The sequence below is a fragment of the Sminthopsis crassicaudata genome, chromosome 5, assembly GCF_048593235.1.
Source record: "Sminthopsis crassicaudata isolate SCR6 chromosome 5, ASM4859323v1, whole genome shotgun sequence".
NCBI lineage: Eukaryota > Metazoa > Chordata > Mammalia > Dasyuromorphia > Dasyuridae > Sminthopsis > Sminthopsis crassicaudata.
In genome coordinates this window covers 47,106,016-47,129,722 of record NC_133621.1, presented here as the reverse complement: position 1 = coordinate 47,129,722, position 23,707 = coordinate 47,106,016, and the positions used below count along the sequence as shown (strand labels likewise).

At 41.7% G+C, this 23,707-nt stretch overlaps 1 protein-coding gene and 1 pseudogene across 8 annotated transcripts in view; both read left to right on the top strand.

Moving 5' to 3' along the window:
* The window catches only part of CDK14 (cyclin dependent kinase 14), a 772,185-nt gene that overhangs the window by 129,758 nt on the left and 618,720 nt on the right, over positions 1-23,707 (top strand). For 2 of the 8 annotated variants that reach the window (XM_074266568.1, XM_074266567.1), the window contains exon 1: positions 15,598-16,361. The exons of 5 other annotated variants lie outside the window; for them this stretch is intronic. In XM_074266568.1, the coding sequence (XP_074122669.1) occupies positions 16,271-16,361 (91 nt within the window). In that variant the 5' untranslated portion in view covers positions 15,598-16,270. Of the gene's footprint in view, positions 1-15,597; positions 16,362-23,707 lie in introns of those variants that run through there. One more of the 8 variants, XM_074266566.1, reaches the window with a different exon arrangement.
* Positions 5,603-6,159, top strand: LOC141544407 (high mobility group protein B1 pseudogene; annotated as a pseudogene).

The window sequence follows — 23,707 nt, the reverse complement described above, 5'->3', positions numbered from 1 at the left end:
GGTGTGAGGTAAAACCTGAGTTGTTTTAATTTGTACTTATCTAATTAATGAAGATTTTGAGTATTTTTAAATAGTTATTGATAGTGTGGATTTTCTCTTTTGAAAACTGTCTGCTCATACCTTTCCCTTCCCTTCCGCCTTCCCTTCCCTTCCCTTCCTTTCCCTTCCACCATTTGTATATTGGGAAATAGTTTCACTCCCATCTGCTCCCCTGTCCTTTACCTCTTTTTATATCTTGAATATCATGCCTTTATCAGAAAAAATTTGCTGCAAAGATTTTTCCAGTTAACTGTTTCTCTTCTAATTTTAAATGCATTTGCATTGATTTTCTTTACGCAAAATCTTTTCAATTTTATGTAATCAGAATTGTCCATTTTATCCTTTGTGATCTTTTTCTTGTCTGGCGAGGAATTCTCTTATCCACAGTTGTGAAAGCTATTTTCCTCTCTGCTCCTCCAATTTGATTCTGATGTCTTTTGTATTTAGGTCATGTATCTACTTGAAGTTTATTGTCATATATGATATAAGATGTTAATCAATCTAATTTCTGTCAGAACTGCTTTCCAGTTTTTACCATTTTATGTCAGATAATGTGACCTTACTTAATAGTTTTGTCCTTGTATTTATTGAACTTTATGTAACTGTTTGCTACTTCGATATGTTGTGTGCTTAATGTGCCCCACCGACTGACTTCCATTTTTCATTTTTGGTACCAAATAGTTTATTACTACTTTTTGCTATAATTTGATATCTAGCATAGATAGGCCTCTTTTATATACAAAAACATACATATATATTCTCCCTTGAAAATGTTTACATTTTATTCTTCCACATTAGTTTTAATATTTTTAATTGTCAAAGCAATTCTTAGAATCATGTTTATGGAGACAAATAAATAAATTTATTTAGGTAATATTTTCGTTTTTATTATATTGATTTATGTTGAGGAACCTAGGTGGTTCAGTGGATAGGATGCTGGGCTGGTGTCACTCTGGACAAAAGCCTTAACTTCTATTTGCCTCAGTTTCCTCAACTGTAAAATGGGGATAATAATAGCATGTATCTCCCAGGGTTGTTGTGAAGATCAAATGAGATAATATCAGTAAGATCTTTGGCACAAATAGGGCCCTTTCTTCCTTTGTTTTCTTGGTATGGCTCAATCATGAGGAAACAATCTTGCAGAAAGATTTTATATATTTATATCTATCTTTATTTCTGTGGAGTTTTATGTATTAATTATGTATATAATATTTTGTATTATATTATGTATGTGATATTTATGTATATTATATATACATATTGTGTATTATGTATATATTTATATTAATTTTATTCCTCTTTAATAATACATACTCAGGTTATCATAATTTATTTATTTATTTTTTTTTTGCTGAGACAATTATGATTAAGTGACTTGCCCAGAGTCTCATAGCTAGGAAGTGGTTAACTGTCTGAGGTCACATTTGAACTCGGGTCCTCCTGACTTCAGGGTTGGTGCTCTATCCACTGCACCCCCTAGCTGCCCTGTACTCAAGGTAATTTTGAGCCTGGCTTTGGTGTCTATGATGTCCTTTCTTTAATATACAAAGAAAAGACTTTAGACCCTCATCTGCCAGTGTGTATTTTTCCAATAATAGTGATGTCTTCTCTCACCTCCTGAGAGCTATTTTGAGATTGAGGCTACCATCTCTGCCAATGGGGCAACTAGGTGATCCACAGAGTACTGGAACTTGAATCAGAAAGACCTGAGTTCAAATCTAGCCTGTGTGATCCTGGAGCCAGTCACTTATCTGAGTTTGTCTGTTTTCTCATCAGTAAAATGAGTTGCAAAAGGAAAGGGCAAACCGCTCCAGTAGCTTTGCCAAAAACACCCCAAATAGGGTCATGAGCAGTCACATACAACATGACTGAAAATGACTAAACAACAAAAATCTCTGCCCACAGGGAAGAGTAAAATATGAGTGGCTTGCGTCAGCAATATGTCCAGTTTAAGTGATCCTTCCCCAGTGATCTTTCCACTGAGATTTTATTTTTTCTTTTTCTCTTCCTCATTGTCCATATATCACTCATCTTGCTTCTGCTGCTTTAGCTATTTCTATCTGTATTTCTTCACTGCTTTTACTCTATCTACTGTATCTCTCCCTCTGACTTCCTCGCCATGATTCAGTCTTAGCAGAAGAAAGCATTTACAGAAAGACAAAGAAGAACTTCTTATTTCCCTTTCATAAGAACAGCTCAGAATGCTTTTGTGGTCCTAGTCTGTGATTTTATTGATTCAGGAATGACTGAATCATACTATTCAAAGCTTTTCAAGCACTTCTTTTATCTTTGGTCAGAGATAAAAACAAGGAAAATTTCTCTTCCAAAGTATAATTTTTTCATAAAATTATAGGCAAGTGAAAACAAGCAGGTCTAATGGAAGTTGTCATACAGTCCTAACTATTACCTTCAGTATCACGAAGGCTATAATTCTGAACCCATTTCAAGTCAAATGTCTGTCTAGGTCACATCATGGCCAGGTATCGGGGCCTGCCTGGGAAGTGTTCTCATACCATAACTCAAAATCTGTGCTGCTTACAAAAGCAGCACGGGACACTTTCCTTTATATCTTTTGGACTAGGAAGCCAGTATAAAGTAACTGCTGAGAAGGCTGTTGTGCAGAGAAATGGGGGTAGAAGCAGAGAAGAGCAGGAGAGAACCTGACCCCAGGGACCTTCTGTGTATTTTACTATAAAAATTCCATGGTAATCCTTGCTATTTCTATCTTGATGAAGGAGTAAAGTTACTTTTTCTTTACATAAACTTCCTTCTTCTGTGAGTGAACTTAAAGTTTAAATCTGAAGCCCTCTAAATCTAGCACCCTAGGACAAAGCCCCAATCTCCCTGTCCTAGGTATTTTTCCAGCTATCCCTTCAAGGATGAGATTGCATACTTCCCTACTACTTCTTCTGTCCTAATTATTGTTCCAGCTATCCCTTCAAGGATGAGACTGTATAATTCTCTAGTACTTTTTCAGGGTAATCGGAAGGCTCTCCTTTACTTAAATTAGATCTGTTCTGATTACCTATAAACTGAGAGGGCTTAGTCCATATGACCTTTAAAGTCTCTGCTCCAAATGCATGATCCTAGAGCTTTCCGTGAACCCCATATGACCTCTGACTCTCTAATCCCCTGAACAAAGATTTTAAAATAAAAATGAAAAATGTTCTGCAAAACCAATCTGTTCATCAGCCGTTTGTCAGAAAAAGCAATCTTTCACATCCCTTATCCCATAATTCTGCAGAAACAGGTGAGAGGGATATTTTCTTACTTTCTCTGGCTTCAGGCTTGGCCATTATTGGAATCTTGCAGGGAGTGTTCCATATATGGCTATCATCCACTTAATTAGATGGTTATTCTGTCTCATTTTCCCTCTTCCCATTTAAATTGTAGTATTTTAGCTACATTATTTTCTTGCTTCTACTTATTTTGCTCTTAATCATTTTATGCAAATCTTCCTGGGCTTCTCTGAGATTTATTTTCTTTGTCACATCTTCCTGAGCAGCAATATTCTGTGGGATCCCCGTACCACGATTTATAACACACTCCCCACTGTGTTTCTAGTTCTTTGCCACCCGTGGCAAATGCTGAATATTTTGGCAACAGCATGTAATTTCAAGAGGATGATGGTAGCTTTGGAAGGGAGGGGGAAGAGTGGTAATCGGGAAGGATCAGGGAAAAGCTAGCTGTGCCTTTTAAGGAAATTGGGATTGTGGTCCTGGGCAGGCGAGGAGCAAGTACGCAATATGTAGGTTCTCTAAACATTTGTGAGAGAAAGCTTCCACACAGTCTGAGGTCATTGCCCGTTTCTCAGGTGGAAGATCAGGCTCCGTCCTGGCTTGCTTGGGTTTGGAAGACACAGAGAGTGTCTGACTCCTATCTGGAACTCTCAACAGTCAGATTCTTCTCATTTTATGTTTTGATGAGAACCAGCACAATTAACTCCACCCTTCTAGGGAATTCTCCATCTTTGTGAGTCTCAGATCTCTAGGAGGAGACTGTGGGGACCCTTCCTAAATGAGCTCTGGAAACTCCATCAAGAGGCATTGCCATCTCCACGCTATTACCAGTTTAGGGCATGGTATTTGACAGGCCTCAGGGTCTGTTTCCTCAGTTAATAGAGTGTACATTCGCTCTTTGGTGAAAGTACCATCCCGCAGCCCCATGCGGGCGGCCATCCCCGTCTCTCCTCCTGATTCACTCAGGATTAAGTGGATCCCAGCTCCGGCAAGTGGCCATTGCCCAGGTCACCATCACCCTCACAGGCCACAAGGTGAAATCCCACAAGATAAAGCACTGACCCCATTAGGACCAAAGAAAGGAACTAGGGCATGGAGCGATCTGTTCAAATGCCGATGAAGACCCAAGGAGGAAAACTCCTCCCGATGAAGGTCCAGGAGGCTTGGGCTGGCTTCCAGATGATTACCTTTCATTTGCACAGTCCTTCTGAAATCGTCAAACAGATCATTTCTCTCAGCATTGAACAGGTGTAGAAATTGGAGTCACCAGGGCAGGAGCCTAATCAATCATCTCTTATAATAAATTGATGGCAACTATTGAAAAAATAGTCAGGCTCTCCCAGCTATTGCAGTACACCGAGCTCCATAGTGACAGCGCCGGGACAAATAAGAGTCAGACGGGCACTGGGCTGGAGGAAAGTCATCAAAAATGGGCAAAGGGGATCCTAAGAAGCCGAGAGGGAAGGTTCAAAGGTTGGGTTCTTCCAGATGATGATTATTCACAAACATCTTATTGATTTATACAGTTCTTCTGAAATTGTCAAATACATCCTTTCTATCAGCATTGAAGAGGTATAGAAATTGGAGTCACCATTGCAGGAGCCTAATCAATCACCTCTTACAATACATTGATTGCAACTATTAAAAAAAAAAAAAAAAAGATTCCGGCTCTCCCAACCATTGCAGTACATTGAGCTCCATAGAGACAGCGCTGGGACAAATAAGAGTCAGACGGGCACTGGGCTACTCTGAATGGTGCTGAAATGGGCAAAGGGGATCCTAAGAAACCGAGAGAGAAGGTTCAAAAGCTTGGGGTGGGTTCCACATGGAGTAAAGTTACTTTTTCTTTACATAAACCTCCTAGTTCTGTGAGTGAATTTCAAGTTCAATGCTTTTTAAATCTGAAGCCCTCTAAATCCAGTACCCTAGGACAAAGCCCCAATCTTCCTGTCCTAGTTATTGTTCTGGCTGTCCCTTCAAGGATGAGATAGTATAGTTCTCTACTACTTCTTCGAAGTGAACAGAAGGCTCTCCTTATTGATTTGTACAGTCCTTCTGAAATTGTTAAATAGATCATTTCTATCAGCATTGAACAGGTGATAGAAATTGAAGTCACCATTGCAGATGCCTAATCAATCATCTCTTATCATTGCAGATGCCTAATCAATCACCTCTTATAATAAATTGATTGCAACTATTAAAAAAAATAGATTCAGGTTTTCACAGGCATTGCAGTACATTTAACTCCCTAGAGACAGCACCAGGTAAGAGAGCCAAATAAGCAGTGGGCTACTCTGTATGGCACGGAGGGAAAATAAGCAAAAATGGGCAAAGGTGATCCTAAGAAGTTGAGAGGGAAAATGTCTTCATACGCCACCTTTGTGTAAACCTGCTGGGAGGAACATAAGAAGAAGCACCCAGATGATTCTGTGAACTCAGAAATTTCTAAAAAATGCTGTGTGCTAAATGCGAGGACATGGTAAAAGCTGATAAGGTTCGTTATGAAAGAGATACCACCTAAAAGAGAAACAAAAAAGAAGTTTAAGGATCCTAGTGCACCGAAGAGGCTTCCTTCAGCACTTTTCTTATTCTGTGTGATATTTTCCAAAAACCAAAGGAGAGCACCCTGATGTTTCTACTGAAGATGTGGCCAAAAAGAAAAAATTGAGAATAATACTGCTGCAGATGATAAACAACCTTATGAAAAGAAAGCAGCTAAACGAAGGAAAATTATGAAAAGGGTATTGCTGCATACCAGGCTAAAGGAAAACCTGATGTGGGAAAAAAGGGAGAAGTTGTTAAGGCTGAGAAAAATAAGAAAAAGGAGGAAAAAGAGGAGGAAGATGAAGATGAGGAGGATGAGGAAGGTAATGATGAATAAGTTAGTTATAGTTTTTTTCTTGTCTGTAAAGCATTAACCACCCTGTACACAACTCAGTCCTTTAAAAGAAAGAAAATTGAAATGTAAAAAAAATAGATTCAACATTCTAACTTCATTTAAGGCTGTTTGTGGTCAGGCTGATTTCTCATCTTCCTTTACCCAAATTTAATAATTAGGAAACCCATGGAAAGCTGTGGAAAGAATGCTAGATTGGGAAAATTTTGGTATATGAAGGTTATGGAATATTATTGCTCTGTAAGAAATGACCAGCAGGAGGAATACAACTGATGCTGAGTGAAATGAACAGAACCAGAAGATCACTATACACTTCAACAACAATACTGTATGAGGATGTATTCTGATGGAAGTGGAAATCTTCAACATAAAGAAGATCCAACTCACTTCCAGTTGATCAATGATGGACAGAAACAACTACACCCAGAGAAGGAACACTGGGAAATGAGTGTAAATTGTTAGCACTACTGTCTATCTACCCAGGTTACTTATACCTTCGGAATCTAATACTTAATGTGCAACAAGAAAATTGGATTTACACACATATATTGTATCTAGGTTATATTGTAACACATGTAAAATGTATGGGATTGCCTTTCATCAAGGGGAGGGAGTAGAAGGAGGGAGGGGAAAATTTGGAAAAATGAATACAAGGGATAATGTTATTAAAAAAAAAGTACTCATGCATATATACTGTGAAAATTTTATAATTATAAAATTAAAAAAACAAATTAAAAATAAAAGAAAGAATGCTAGATTTGTAGTCAGATGAAGTAGTTGTGAACCCCCACCTGTTACTTAAAATCTGGGTGACAAATCATTGTCCAGCCCTCAGTTTCCTCATCTGTATAAAGTGGAATTTTAACTACATGATCTCTGAAGTTCCTTCTAATTCTCAGTTCAGGACCCTATGAATTATACATTTTCCTCCATAAAGATCCGGACTCCATTTTATTTCTCTGACAAGTTTCAATTGCGATGACTGGATCATTTTTATTCAGCAAGGGTAATGAAAAGATGCTTCTTTCATATGTATATTGTACCATGATGCACAGCCAGATTACAAGGAATCCTTTCACCAGGGACAAAATTAGTCCTTTAAGTCTCTCCATATTCCCACTTTTTTTCTGGGGCATGGAGCTGTCTGGATGGGGCAGCAACACAAAGGATGGGGTGGGGTGAAATCGAGGTTCAAGGACCTTGCGGATGAGGGTCCGGCTACTTTTGGGAGAGACCAGCCTTTCTATAAATCAGGAGCAGTCCATAAAGTTTCCCTTTTAGGGAAATAAGCTAGCCTACTTTGGAGAGGTGAGTCCTTCTGTGGATCTTGTTCCTATTGTGGATGGGACAGCCATAAAGGGGCTCTGGCAACTAACTCTCAATAGAGATCTAGTTTTATTAAGAAGAGGAAATTGTATCTCTTGACTTAGAGGTATTGCTTAAGAAGTTAAAAGGATGTGAAACTTGTTAGTCCTAAGAGAAAATGGGGCTTGTATTGCCCAAGACCTAAGAATGAATTCCTCTGGGCACAACATTCCTGACTATTGTTTCCCACAGGGAGTTAGAACAGAAATAACCAGGGATAATCTCCCCCTTCCTCTGCTGGCCTGAAACCCAGCTCTCTTATGTTCTTCTGAGGGTCACTCCCATGCCATCCAGTCTCTGGCATGGATCTGGACCACTAAGGGTAGGAAATGCCTCATTCCAGATATGGCAAAGTCTTCCTTACCCATTACAGTTCTGTGCACACTTTCCATTCATTCTCAAGATAGAGTATAATTTGATTAAAAAATAAGATTAGAATTTCTAAAAACTGTTTTAATGACTATGTGAATTAGGTAAGTCATTTAAGAGTGGGGGAGAGATAAAGGGATAACAGCTAGCACTGTATCACTTTCACTGGAACTCCTCCCCATGACTTGTAAAAATATTATGTATGATAAGTTAAGCACCTATGCAGATGAACTGACAAAGGTTTAGTTTAACTAAGTCAAAACTGGGATACAGTGTTAGAAGGCACTGAATCTCGGGAATTAATTGTTCCAAACAAGAGCCTGACCAGTTTGACCTTCGAGTATAAGATTTCCAATCACTGCAGCTCTTGGGTGATTTCATCTTAACATGTGGAATTCAATTACACAAAGGACACCTGAATTTTGATGGATGTCACAAGATAAACTGAAATAGATGATAAACATATATTAGAATTACCTCTCACCCACATTACACATATCTTTTATTTAGCTAATACCAATTAACAAATCATTTGGCACTTCAGTCACACTAAGGAGTATAATAGGCAATAGATTGCATTAAAAAAAAACAAAAAAAAATCTCTAACAATTTTTTGCTAGTCATTTTTGTTAGTTTAAGATGACTGAGCTTGATAAAAACAAACAAAAACTGAATTAATTCTTCACTATCAGAAGGTATTGTTATTGTTTTGTGTGTGTGAGGCAATTGGGGTTAAATGACTTGCTTAGGATCACACAGCTAGGAAGTGTAAAGTGTTTGATGCAACATTCAATTTCAGGTCCCCATCTATCTGCCCCTGAGAAGTTTTAAGGACCATTAAGTCAAGGACTGAAGTTAAAATATATGAATTCATGCTTTGACTTGAGTAATTTATTTTCTCCAAATTATCCCTAGATTTTCATACTTAATATCATTTGGATTTTTTTTTTACAATGTCTGTGTTTTCCACATCATGCCTTTTGTAAAAGAAACCAGATTCTCTCAACATGTAGGCAATAAGCATTATGAAATACATTACAAAATAACAAAAGCAAACAATTTAATGACAATTAAGCGACAAGGCAGATGGAGACTTCAATCCTAAATGTGTCTGGAAACATGAAAGCGTCAACAGTATTTTTATGATCAACCTGTTAAATATTGATATATCTATAGCTATTATTTCTCTTCTCCTTTCATCCTTTCCACCACCATCCCCAAATATAGAAAGTCGGGTCTGCTCCTGGTACTCGTTGTTGAGTTTTTGTGGGGAAATGATTTGGAAAAAAAACTGCATGTGTTTGAAATTCTTGGAACTTGTTTTCATCCCAGTTATCAATTCTTTATCATTTCAACTTGCTTCTTTATGATCTTTAAGACCAAACATTATCTAATTATGAGAACATGAAATGTACTGGGGAAGCTGGAGTTCCATTTTCCAGCTTCCCCATTGACTCACTGTGATCTTGGTGCATATCTACTTTGTCCTGTGGCATTTTTCAGTTCACAGTGTCCTACCTATACTACAAGGGTACAGCAGTGATTAACCAAGTACCCATAAAGATCTCTGAGATGTTATCTAATCACACATATTTCCACACCTTTAATTATTCATTCACTCTTATGATATTTTAAACTAAGAAAACCTTGGTTTCATTTCAACTTCAGATCAAATGACCACAAAGGTGATTTAGTCCAATGCCCTCATTACACAGAGGAGGAGAAAAAGGCTTGGAAGTTGCTCAAAGTTACAAAGGCAGTAAATTTTAAAGCCAAGATTCTAATTCCAGATCTTATGTGCTTTTTACTGCATGGTGTTAAGCATGTCTAATACTAAATGCTCCTTGGCTCTTCCCTTCAGCTTGTTTCTAGTTCTACTCTCTATGTCTTTTCCATTCTCATTTCTGAGTTGTTCTCTTCCCCCAACGGCATAGTCATCCATCTCCTAATTCAGAAAAGCTGTCTCCTGTGGCATTTGTTACTGCCTTAACTTCATCTTGGAGGCAGCTAGATAGCCACAGTGCATAGAACTCCAGGTCTGGAGCCAGAGATTCCTTTTCCTGAGTTCAAATCTATCCTGCCCTTAATAGTTCTGTGACACTTTGTCTCAATTTCCTTATCTATAAAATGAGCTAGAAAAGGAAATGGCAAAGCACTCCAATATCTGCCAAGAAAACCCCAAATAGGCACATGAAGAATCAAATCAGACATGACTGTAACAAGTGAAGAACTGATTTCATCTCAGGATAAATCATCTCTTTTCCTCATTTGTATCACTACCATTCCCTTTCCTAGATTCTAACTCTTTTTAGCTTATTCTAAGCTAATTGTTGCTTCTTTATACTATAGTATTTTTTAAACTTAATTCCCTTCATCTTTATCACAAGAACAGCATGAAGGATTTTATCAAAGACATCAATGAAAATAAAGGTCAACCACATCCATAGTATCCCTCTGGTCTACATGATTAGTAGTCCCCTCAAAAAAAAAAAAAAAAAAAAAAAAAAAAGACTAAAACTAGTAGACCAGATGGACAGTTTGCTTAGATTTCAGCAAGGAAATGATCAAGTCCCTCTCATTATTCTTGTGTGAAAAATGGAGAAGCAAGCTGCAAAATAGTACAATTATGTGACTGGAAACTGGTCAAATGGCTGGTTCCAAAAGATAATTAGTTGCTCAATGTCAGCAAGAATGGAAAATTTCAGTGGAGTGCCTTGGATGTCTATCCTTGGTCTTGTGCTGTTTAATGGTGACTTGGATAAAGGCTTAGTTGACCTATTTAGGACATTTTCAGATGCCATGAAATTAGGAGGAATAAGTAATGTGCTAAATAATAGCCATTGTTTTTAAAGTTCAAGACTATTGGACTGAATACTTTGAGATTTAATGTGACAAGTGAAAAGTCTTACTCCTAGAGTTCTTAAAACTTACTTTACAAATGTAATAGAGAAGTCAGCCAGACAGAAGTTTGTCAGAAAACTATATAGGGGGCTAGAAAGACTGCAAATTTAATACAGTCAATTGTGTGGTAAGAGAGAAAGAAGGGAGGAAAGTGTCCTGTTGTACAGTGCCCTGGTCAGACCACATCTGGTCTGAGTATTGTGTTCCATTCTGGCCAGCACATTTTAGAGAAGGACATCAATTAGCTAAGGAATGTTCCAGAGTTAGGAAGCCAGATGGAGAGTTGCCTCCAGAATATATCATATGAAGCTCAATTGTGGAACTGTGGCATGTTTAGTTTGGAGAAGAAAACAATGTGATGGCTGTCTTTAGGTATATGGAAGACAGATTAGACTTGTTATACTTGGACCCAGAGAGTCAGAACCCAGGAATGATGGGTGGAAATTACAAAGAGGTAAATTTGGATTTGAGCTAGGAAAGACTTTCTAAAGGCTAGAAGCCAGTTTTAAGCATTAAGTAAAGCCTGGGTGAGCCCTGATTGGATAGTCCAGTCTCTGAAGTGTTTTCCATCTTTGAGAGTCAATGAATCTCATATGATCAACACCTATCAAATCCATTTGTAATACCAATGCTTTTATGTTCCGTGAACAGTGATGTGTCACCATATATATGCTCCCTCCAACTATGGAGCTCACAATCCATCAATGCTGCCCATCCTTATTCACGTTCTTCCTAATATAATATGAAATGGGGATTCATGCTGAGGGCCTTTCTTTAGATCTTAAGGTATTGCATGGAGATCAAGGGAACAAAGCCATCTATCAGTTATCGTAATATGGGATAGTGACTAGATTTGTGATTTCAATGGCAGATAGCTCCCAGGTAAAGAAATTCTAACAATATAACTTAATGGTTTCTCTATAACTCAGTTTTAGATAGACTCCATGGGGCTTCTTACATTTTTTCTACTCATGTCTCTTTTTTGCCTGAGATTGTTCTCAGGTATGTGGGTATATAAAATAGGTATACAAATCAAACATTTACTGATAATAATCCTAATTTTACAATTTCCATATTCAGTTCTAAGACCCCATATGGGGTTGTAAACCACAGTTTAAGGAACTGGGGAATTACAGGACTGGGAGATTAAATAATTTACCTATAGTCACCCAACCAGTATGAGCCAGATTTTCTTGTCTTGAAGACCAGGTCTTTATTATGCTACACTGAAAAACAATATATATTTTAATACAACTTTCTATTACTATCTTCTTATACCTAGATCTTAATTATGCACAATTTTAACTCACTGATAGCATTATATCTATTATTTATGTCTGTTTATTTGTTGTTCAGTCAATTCAGGTTTGTCAAACTCTTTGTGATCCCATTTGGGGCTTTCTTGGCAAAGATACTGGAGTGGTTTGTCATTCCCTCCTTTAGCTCATTTTATAGGAGATTGAGGCAAATAGGGTTGAGTGACTTTCTTAAGAGTCACACAGCTATTCAGTATCTGAGGCTGGATCTAAAAGATTTCTTGACTCCAGGTCCAGTGCTCAATCCACTGGGCCCACCTACCTGCTCCATTTATATATAGTTAGTTATATGTAGTAATAGTTACATATCTGTGATAGTTATATGTAATAATAGTAATAACTTACTAAAAATAAGTGATAATATACAAAAGTCTGTTAGGTTACACACTATTTCACATTTTTTGTAGAATTTATTGAGCACATGAGGACATTCAAATATTTAGAGTTTCTGCTTAAATTAGGTGGTCAGAGCCCTGGAGTAAACAATGTCAAAGGTGGAATTCCTTTGCTAGGCTGATGAAATCATTTTAATTTAGAAAGGTCAAGGTCAGCCACTGAATCCTGAGCCATTCAGAGTAATCTCGATTTTTACCTTGCCCCTGGACAAGCTGATGCTTCAGCCTCACTTCAATTCAATTTGAGAGCAAATTATTGGTGGTCCTCAAACAGGAGAAGTCACCTTTCTCTAATCACAGTCAGTACTCTCTGTTCCGCATAATGTTTTAACCAAATTCTACTTAGTAGAATGTAAATTCCAAGATGGGAGGGACCATTGTCTTTGTCTTTCTAACCTCAAAGGTACAGAGTTTGTCTTTTAGTTGGTCAGAGTTTATTGAGCCCTTGTAGGTGCCGGGTTCTGTATTAAGTACTGGAGATATAAAGAAAGGTAATAAATGGTTTTGCTCCCAAGGGGCTTACAGTCAAACAGAGTGTAAACAATTAGGTACAAACAAGATGAAGGGGAGCTAAATGGGGGTCAGCTCAGAGGGAAGGCACAAAGATTAAGGAGGATTGGGAAAAGGTTCCTGCAGCTGAGGCTTGAAGGAAACCAGGAGGCAGAGATGGGGGAGAGCTTCAGGCAAGGGCAACAACCAGTGGACAGGCTTAGAGTTGTTTCCTCTAAGAGCCAGTGTGAGAAGCCTGGAAAGATAAAAAGGGGTAGGTTAGAAAGGACTTTGAAAGCTCCTAGTAGGTACTTTGTGTTTACTTAATGGAACTGAATTGAAATTCAAGACAAAGCATATTATTAGTGTTAATTTTAACAATAATCAACAAATACTACTTCATTTGAGAACTCACTTTAAAGCTCCACTCTTTGTAATTTTTTTTAACAGTTAAGATTAGTCATACTAAAGGATTATTTATGATAATGGAGACCATGAGGGGGAAAGGGATGATAAGGATAATAGATATCTATGGATGCTTCCAGAGTTTCATTTTAGCTAAGTTACAACTGTCCTTCTAGAGCCGAAAAAAAAAGATGAAACTAATGGATTTGGGCTAATTCTTTTTCACTCTTCTAATTATATGAAGTTTATTTTTTTTTTAAATTGGGGTGGTAAAGGAGGATTAAAGTATTTTTTTTAAAGCAAGTTATTGGCAGAACTGCCAAGAGCATCTGGACTTGCTTTGTAGCTGCTGGGAGAATTCATGGACATCCCGGGATGCTGGTTGGGAAGCTTTGTTCCATCACTTACACATGTGTTGCTGACAACTTTCTCTGAGTCATATGAGGAAATGACAAAAAGAAAACTTTTCCTGAATTAGACCACACAGGATACTTTCTGTAATAGTTCGATGGAGGCATCAGTATCAAAATGCTTGGTAATTTAACTCATTTTATTGCTTTTATACGTACTGCGAGTAATTGTTTTCTCAATCACTATTCACTCTTAGACTTCCCGGAAGTCAGCAGTTAGTTATTATTCCTCTACCCCCATATTCTTTGTCCTTAGTGACTGAGATTTCTTATACACCTTTAATGCGCTCAGCACTATTATGAATAAATCAAAGGCACAGTCCCGGTACTTCAATTTACAATTTAAGGAAAGGGGGGTGGGGTGAGTTTTTGTTGCAAGATAAAAATCTTTGAACAAAACACATATTCTCTCAAACTTCCTTTAAAGCAAACAGCATCGTCACACCCTCCCAAGCTCTCTCATAGCCAGATGACTCAAGATTAGCAACATTTCTATTCATAAGAAATACTGGTCCCCCAAACCAACCACATTCTAGCCCTCCCCCACTTTCCTTTGGAAACTGGCTATCTGGATGTTGCCCATTTTATTAGGCTCCAGATGATGTCTGTCTGCAAACTCTCACCAGTCCGGAGGTTTAGAAGTGGAGGAGGTGGGGAGGAAAACTTCTGTTTGTAGCCATTTAAGTAGAATGGGGTTGTGGGTATTCGGGGGGAATATATTAGAAGGCAAGAAACAGCTAGATGGCCAAGTGGAGAGAGCCCCGGACTTGGAGTCAAGAGGACTAGAGTTCGAATCCCACCCCGCTCACTAGCGGTTTAATCCCGGGCAAGTCACTTAACCCAGATTGCCTCAAACCACCCAGGAAGTGTACAGGTTTGGAAGCCACAAACTGTGTCGCTAAAATGGGACTAAGTGTGGGATCCTGGGCGTGATAACTCCCTCTTGGGGACCCCGGTTACTTCGTTTGCAAAACGAGGGGATTGGATAACGGGCCTTCTAGTTCCGAGCCCTGAGCGTAGGGCTCGTGTTCAAATCCCGGCTTAGGCTGTGCAGCCTCCAAGGGTCTCTCGGAGTTAATCGAAAGGAGGGTTTGAACTAAGCCGGACTCGGACGATAACGGGCTAGTTGCAGGAGGCCAGAGGGATGCCCCGCAAGGAGCTGGGCCGAGGGACTCCGTGGCCGTGGGCCTCGGTGTCCGCCTCGGAGGAGGGGCAGAATGACCCCGCGACCTCGGCCCTGCCTTGCAGGGAGACTGATGGCTGCCGCCTTTCCTGCAGGTCTTTCACCTTCTCAGCTTCCTGGGCAAGTGAAGGACTGACCTTAGGCTCCCGCACATTTGATCACCCGGCCGCGGCCAGCTAGAAAGTGGGGCTCACGGTCCTTCCCCCTTCCTTTCAATTTCACACACCGTTAATTTCTGGGAGGAAAAACACGCGGATCCCAACGATAAACTTCCCAGCGCTGCTCGCCGCCTTTGCCCCTTCCCCCCGGGGTCCCCGCCCGCTCGGCCGCAGCCCCGCGCTCGCGCGTCGCGCCCCCTCCCCGTCCGACCCCCACTGGAGCCGAGGCTGACCGCGAGGGTCCCAGCCTCGGACACCGAGCGACCGGTCTGGGGAGCTCGGGCTCGCGGCGCGCGCGCGTCTGGCTGCCGAGGAAGGAGGAGGGGGCGGGGGCGGAGCGAGGGGGCGGCGTGGGCCGTCCGGGGGCTGCTCCCTCGCCGAGGCAGGGGAGAGGAGGGGAGGGAGATGACGCGGCCTGGGAGCGGGGGAGCCCGGACCGCCGCCGCCGCCGCCTCCGCCGCCCGCCGCTGCTGTTGCTCCGCGCCCCGCGCCGCCGCTTCCGAGGCTCGAGCCGCCGGCCACCGGACGACCGCCGCCTAGGCGACCCGGGGCCGTTCTCGGCCCTCGCCCTCGTCTGGGCTTCTGCGCCGGCCACTGGACAACTTCTCCCCGGCCTCCCGCCCTTCATCCCCCCGCCTCGGCGCCCGCCCTCCCGGAGGCTCCTCGCCTCTTTCTCTCCTGGCCGACCCGGCGCCCGCAGCCCCCGGCCCGGCCCGGCCGCAGTTTGTCAGTGCCCCGGGGGGCGCGGGGGGTGCAATGCGCCAGGCTGCGGGGAGCTCCGCCGCGGCGGCAGCCGCTGCCCCGGGCACCACGTAGAAAGTCTCGGCGAGCGGAGAACAGCGGGAGCGGCGGCATCCGCACGGAGCCGCGACCCTCTGCCCCACGCCCCCCCAGCACCGGCGGCGGGGGTCAGTCCCGCCGGGCCCCGCTCTGCTCGCCTCGCCAGCCCAACCCGAGCCGGAGCTGCTTCCTCCTCCTCCTCCTCCTCCTCGTCCTCGCCTCCTCCTCCTCTTTCTCCTCCTCCTCGTCTGCCCGCCCCCCTCGGGCTCGCAGTGTCTTGGGCTCCGGACCAGGGTCGGGAAGTTTCCCGGGCTGCGCCGTCCAGATGTGTGACCTGATTGAGCCCCAGCCGGCGGAGAAGATCAGCAAGATGAAGAAGTTGCGCCGAACTTTGTCGGAGAGTTTCAGCCGGATAGGTGAGTCTCGGGGGCCGCCGGCCCGCCCCGGGTCTCATCCCCGCTGCCCAGCTCCCTAAGTGCCCTGTCCTCCCCCTCCAGCCTCCCTCCTCCGGCCGGCGCGCAGCTGGGGGCAGCGATGCCCGGCGTCCCCGGGCACGGGCTCTTGAGTCCCGGGATGGATGCCCGGTCGGCGCGTCCTGCTCGCCGGGCAGCACTTGGCTCCCGACCTGGGGAGGGTGGGGCCAGGACCGGCAGGTTCCTCCCTCGCTCTTCTCGGACCCCGGAGGACCCTTGGTGGGGATTCCTATCGGCTATTTGCATTTGTCCACCCCGCCCTCTTTCCCTCTCCCTTTCCCGTCCTCCCCCCGACCGTCTGCCCTGCTCTTGGGTCCTCCTCCCATCCCCACGCCCCCAGAAAGCTGGACCGCGGGACACTGATGTCAGCCAGCTGCCCGGGTTGCTTTGCTCAGCTTTGGGGATTCTTGGAAAGGTGGACACTCCCGGGACGTTTGCGAACGCTGGGAACTAAGGGGAAGTGGCCCCTGTAGCGTGGGACCTTTTGTTTGTCACTTAAGGCTTCCGAGGACGCTGGGTTTGTTGGGAACCCGGCTCTAGCTTTTCGGAGGCGCGAGATACCCACATTTTCTGGATGCTTCACAACCTGTGTGCTAAAACTACCCGCTAGAGTGGATTTCTACTTGGTCCATTGTTAATGACTAGGAGCAATTGACTTCATTCATTTAATTACAAAAAACTTTTAAAGAACTTTAGGTGAAAGCTACCATCCTTCCCTCCCCCACCACAAGCATATATGTATATGTGTATGTATATGTATACACACACACACACACACACACATATATATATATATATATATATATATATATATATTTTTTTTTTTTTTAAAGCATGTTAAGTTTTAAGTATTATCAACAGAAATTGTCCCTGAAACTTAGCAAACTTGGCCAGATACAGCATCTTGGCCACTGGGATCACTCGTCTGTGTGCGGTTGTGCAGACTGCAGGAAAATTCTGTTTTTTATTAAACTGAGCCATCGTGTCCCATAGGAACTAGGTCTTTGTTTCAGGTATTTAATGTCCATATTAATGAAAGTGTTAAATAGAAAATAAAGTGGAAAAATGTCCCATTCCATTCCTTCCCACACCAAAAAGAAAAATACTGAAATGCTTTGCAGAGAATATATATGTATGTGTGTGTGTATATAAATATATATAGGCTATGTGTATATATTTACACAGTTTGGTGCAGATATATTTGTGCTCAATTAACTTTTTACATTTACAAACATCCTAATAAAAATGTTCAGCTATTCTTTTGTTTTTTTCTCACAGCTCTGAAGGTATGGAATTAGTTGGTGGTGTCTTTGTTTTCCTTTGATTCATGAATAGATAAATCAATTCAGATGATAAGGCCCTATCTACCTTTAGATTCTTAAACTTAAGCGTAGAATGAATATGAATATCCAAAGTTTCCTTGCATGTATGAGTAAATTTGTAAGTTCATTCATCAGAGTTAGAATTACTTGGGAAATAAAAGTTTCAAGATTAAGAATCAGCATTTGAAAGTAAGTACTTTGGTGCTCATCCAGTGTTTATTATTAATAATACTGGTAATTTAGATTCTACTCCAAATGATCATATAGGCTTCTGCTTTTGCAGTCCATTAGCCTAATGTTTTAAAAACATTTTTCTATGTATTTCTAATATTAATGACTCTGTTGGAGTCAAGCCAGTTTTGTATTAAATAATTAATTTCAGTTGCCTCGATAAGAAACTAAGGAAATGAATACAAAATATAAATTTAATATTAGCTGTGTCCATGTTTAAATAATTTGGAAGTCTTGTTTTTTATTTCCATTCTGTAAGACCTGGATTAGCCAGACTCTTAGGGAAGTGGAATATGGTAGGTAATTGAAATTTCAAGTTTATTGAGGGTTAGTGATCAGAAGTTCTTTTCTAGAATTTCAACCCTTGTTGAGATTTTTAAAAAATATATTTTTTAAAAATCCTGCTTTACAGTATAGTCAATATGATTGATTGCTCCTTGGAGTTCCTTCAGGAACTCAAACATTAATTTTATCATAATATAGTGTAAATATAGATTTACAGCGTCTAGGAGATTGGGTTAAAGGTACACTGAAATTGGGTCATACATTAGAAGTTGTTTTTTGGATTGATCCTTGTTACCTATTTATTTTCTTGTAATTTTCCTAAAGCAAAGATTGTGTTGAAAGGTTTTTAGGTATTTGGGCTCAAACTAATTGGAATTTATTGTATTAAGATTGCATTTTCAAGATTACACTATTGAAATAGTTGAGAAAGACTTGAGGAAGAAAGCACTGTGAAATGAGGAAAGAAGTGACAGCTATAACTTAGAGTTTTGGGCTTTTTTCATACATCAAATTATCTTCTCTCTGTGTTTTAGTAGTTCATAGTGGGATCAAATTGCTGATCCTTTTCCCAGTTCTGCAATTTGACACTCCAGTACCCTTCTCCTTCCTAGCCCAACTCAGATGGGATTATTGCAGAATGCCTGCTGGAAATAGCATACTTCTTACTGACTTAGTTCTGCCCTTTATTTTGTGTGCAATTCCTCAGGGGTAGTTTAAAATATCTTGTGATACCGGTAGCATTGTTTAATTGTAGGCAGTGACAAATTGCCCAACTAGGAAACCTTGGTTAACAATGAAGAACAATGTTTGAAAGTACTTGCTGTTCAATCAGTGTTTATAATACAGCCCATAACAAGTTAGGAGTGGCAACATGAAGGCCTTATTTTATTTGCTCCCCTATTAAATTGGTCCTGCAAGCTTTCCTCCTCTCCTGCAGTAACCATGGACAAGCTGAGATTACTGCCTATAAAAAGGACCTATAAAACACATTGATTTTCAAGCGACAGAGCCCTAATTTGTGAGGTCTGCCAGAGTGACTGGGATATCAGCTGGGCCTCCCGCATAAGACTTGTATAATTGAATCTTAAAGTCACCCATTGATTCTAGTTAGAAGTGTTTGTAGTTTATGGCTGAATAATGTCAGCATTCCCCTCTAATTAGGAATTATTGTAGTTAGTTGTCCAACACATTTCTTTGGTTTTTATTTGATGCCAATAAAATGAGATAAAGAGCAGTGAAACCTACTTTATATTGTTCAAATGATTTAAAATGTGTCCTTATAAATATTTTTGGAGAGCCAGGCCAGGGTTAGGAGATTAGGACATGTTCCAGGGAACCAAACTAAATTTCTTTAGATTCCTTTCAGGCATAATTTTGCTATTGAAACAATGTATTGGAGCAGAGAGGTGGGACTCCTATGTTTGGATAATTCTTGCATATGTATTTATTTATTTATTTTAGGCTTAGCTGGTCCCAGCTAATCTAATCAGAACATCCTGGATCACTGCATCTTTGTACAGTGAATTTATAATTCTAAATCTGAAGCACCATATAGGGAATTCCAACTATTTGAAGATGGCAATTATGACATTAATTGATTATAAAATTATGGATTAAAATGATTACACATAGTGACACTTGGAAACAATCCTACAATACACTAAGAACTTTAATCTGGAAACCAAGACATTTTAATATTTGTACTTATTTGTATTGTGTTCTTTTAGGAAAGGGTATTTGTTTTTAATCAGTAAAAGCATCACTTGGCTTGGAGGGCCTCAAAATGGAGAACTTTCCTAATGAGAGGAAATGCACAATTTCCTTAAATGGGTTAATAAATAGCACTCCATTAAACCAGAAAAATGTTGGCAGTTTGCTGTTCCTTCCTATAGTTGTGGAAACTTAGGGGTTAACATTCACATGAATGATTAATGACATTCACTGTATGTTCAATAGAGAGATGCTATGTGAATGTTTATGTCAGAATTCAGTCATCGAAGATACTTTTAATTCACGGTCCTTATTCTTGTAAAAACTGTCAGAGGAGATGGTTCATTATTTAGATTGTTTTAACGAATGCAAAGTATTATTCATGTAGGAGAGTATTTTCAAAGGGCTTCTTAGACCTACAGTGCTATTGTGGTAAGAGCAGATTGTCCTTGTGGGTCCTAGGGCACAACTCGAGAGTTTTTTGGATACCTTTAGATATGTTTGTCGTCTTCTAACTTTTTTGCCATTGTTGCCCTCTCCCATTTTCCCTTCCTTACTTTGTGCCTTTCCATCTGTCTCACTTTCTAATCACTGTCTTCCTTAAATCCTAGAGTAATGTATGAGTAAAAGGGAGAAGAGTGGAAAGAGTTTGGGGCTGGGAGGTGATAGATTCCATACTCCCTCACCTCAGTTTGTGATTTTGGAGTTCAGGTATTCATCCCTCTGTCAAAACAGGGCCCAACTCCTCCCTGCTTTTCTCATTCTGGTAGGTCCATTTCCGATAGAGGATTTAGCCGGTGTGACTGTCTAAAAGCTTAATAGGAATTATTGGGACAATTAATTTCTTCTCTATTACTAGTTGACATCCTTTCCTGGTCTTACATGTCATTAACAACATTGGAGTCGGGATTTTGGTGTCAGAGGGGTGTTTGGAGACTCTCTGGTTTAACTAAATCTGAAAAAGAAGGCCTTCTTAGGCAGAGGCATCAAACACCCCTCCTAAGGGCAGCTGAACCAATGAAAATGTAATAGAGAAGTACTTAACAAAAGAAATAAAAATACAGCAGAACATAGATAACTGTACATTTTAAGACTAAATCAATTTGACCCGCCCAGATTCCCTAGTTGCCATTTCAGTTCCTTCCCCAGGAATCGCTCAACACCCTTTGCTTGTAGACAGTCCATTCCCCTTGTGGATAGCTATTATCATCCTCATCCTCATCTTCATCATCTTCATCTTCATGGTCATCATCATCATCATCAACAACAGTAATTAGCATTCATATAGCACCTGAGCCCTTTACAGATGTTATCACATTTGATCTTACTCTTATGTTACCTTTGGGGAAAATAGTTTTTTGTTTGTTTTTCTAAGTTTTTGGCTCAGAGTCTCACAGCTGGGAAGTACTGGATTTGAACTTGGGCTCTTGTGACTCGAAAGGCCTTTCCTCCTAGCTGCCGTGAGAGTCTCATTAGGGAGTCTTGGCTGCCTTCAAGTCCCCACCTGCTGCTTCTCAGCATCTTCCCCTGGATCCTCCTGGAGCCCTCCCTGCACCGAAGGCTCTGCTGGGCCTGTGCTGGGTCTCCCTGCATCTCCCTGCTCTTGGCGGGATGTCAGCTCAGAAAACTGGGGCACTCGATGAGCCTCTCCGCTTATGAGGAGCTTTTCCTTTGTGCGGACCCCTTCCGGCACGGTGTTGGTCCCCAGGGCCGGGCCCAGAACGGCCTCCTCACCGCTGGCCTGAAGCCCTCCCAACCCCTTCGGGCCAGCCTCAGTTTCCTTGTTTGTAATGGAGGTAATCATAACGCCAGCCTGGGGCAGTGGTGAAGATGAGACAAGGACCGTGTGAAGCGCTAGGTAAACTCCGAGGGGCTGCGTGTGCTGGGGAGGAATTGCTAATGCTAACATGAGTAATGACTGCTGCTGCAGTGGCTGCTTCTGCTGCTCCCACCATCTTGACTTATGGCCTGCTCTTCCCCCAGAGGACATTATCTGCCCGAGTTTTTGAATATGGTCTCTGTCTCTTTGTCTCTCTTGTCTTTTTGTCTCTCTCTTTGTCTCTCTATCTCAGTCTCTGTGTCTCTGTCTTCCTCCCTCTCTCTGTTTCTCTCACTGTCTCTGTCTCTCTGTCTCTGTTTCCCTGTCTCTTTGTCTCTCTGTCTCTGTCTCTTTGTCTGTTTCCCAGTCTCTTTGTCTGTCTCTCACTGTCTCTGTCTCTCTGTCTCTCTCTCTGTCTCTGTTTCTCTTTCTCTCTGCCTCTCACTGTCTGTGTCTCGCTGTCTCTGTTTCCCTGCCTCTCACTGTCTCTGTTTCCCTGTCTGTGTTTCCCTGTCTCCTTTGTCTCTCTGTCTCTGTCTCTTTCTCTCTGCCTCTCATTGTCTCTGTCCCTCTGTCTCTGTTTCTCTCTCTCTCTGTCTTTCTCTGCCTCTGTCTCTCTCTTTCTCTCTGCCTCTCTGTCTCTGTTTCCCTGTCTCTTTGTCTCTCTGTCTCTTTGTCTGTTTCCCAGTCTCTTTGTCTGTCTCTCACTGTCTCTGTCTCTCTGTCTCTTTCTCTCTGCCTCTCACTGTCTCTGTCTCTCTGTCTCTGTTTCTGTCTCTCTCTCTGCCTCTGTCTCTGTCTCTTTCTCTCTGTCTCTCTGTCTCTGTTTCCCTGTCTCTTTGTCTCTCTGTCTCTGTTTCCCTGTCTCTCTGTCTCTGTCTCTTTGTCTGTTTCCCAGTCTCTTTGTCTGTCTCTCTCTGTCTCTGTCTCTCTTTCTCTCTGCCTCTCATTGTCTCTGTCTCTCTCTCTGTCTCTCTCTGCCTCTCATTGTCTCTGTCCCTCTGTCTCTGTTTCTCTCTCTCTCTCTGTCTCTCTCTCTGCCTATGTCTCTGTCTCTTTCTCTCTGCCTCTCTGTCCCTGTTTCCCTGTCTCTTTGTCTCTCTGTCTCTGTCTCTTTGTCTGTTTCCCAGTCTTTTTGTCTGTCTCTCTCTGTCTCTGTTTCTTTCTCTCTGCCTCTCATTGTCTCTGTCTCTCTGTCTCTCTCTCTGCCTCTGTCTCTGTCTCTCTCTGTCTCTGTTTCTCTTTCTCTCTGCCTCTCACTGTCTCTGTCTCTCTCTCTGCCTCTGTCTCTGTCTCTCTCTCTGTCTCTGTTTCTTTCTCTCTGCCTCTCATTGTCTCTGTCTCTCTGTCTCTCTCTCTGCCTCTGTCTCTGTCTCTCTCTGTCTCTGTTTCTCTTTCTCTCTGCCTCTCACTGTCTCTGTCTCTCTCTCTGCCTCTGTCTCTGTCTCTCTCTCTGTCTCTGTTTCTCTTTCTCTCTGCCTCTCACTGTCTCTGTCTCTCTCTCTGCCTCTGTCTCTGTCTCTCTCTCTGTCTCTGTTTCTCTTTCTCTCTGCCTCTCACTGTCTCTGTCTCTCTGTCTCTTTCTCTCTGCCTCTCATTGTCTCTGTCCCTCTGTCTCTGTTTCTCTCTCTCTGTCTCTCTCTTTGCCTCTGTCTCTGTCTCTTTCTCTCTGCCTCTCTGTCTCTGTTTCCCTGTCTCTTTGTCTCTCTGTCTGTTTCCCTGTCTCTCTGTCTCTCTGTCTCTGTTTCCCTGTCTCTTTGTCTCTCTGTCTCTGTTTCCCTGTCTCTCTGTCTCTGTCTCTTTGTCTGTTTCCCAGTCTCTTTGTCTGTCTCTCTCTGTCTCTGTCTCTCTGCCTCTCACTGTTTGTCTCTCTGTCTCTCTCTCTGCCTCTGTCTCTGTCTCTCTCTGTCTCTGTCTCTCTT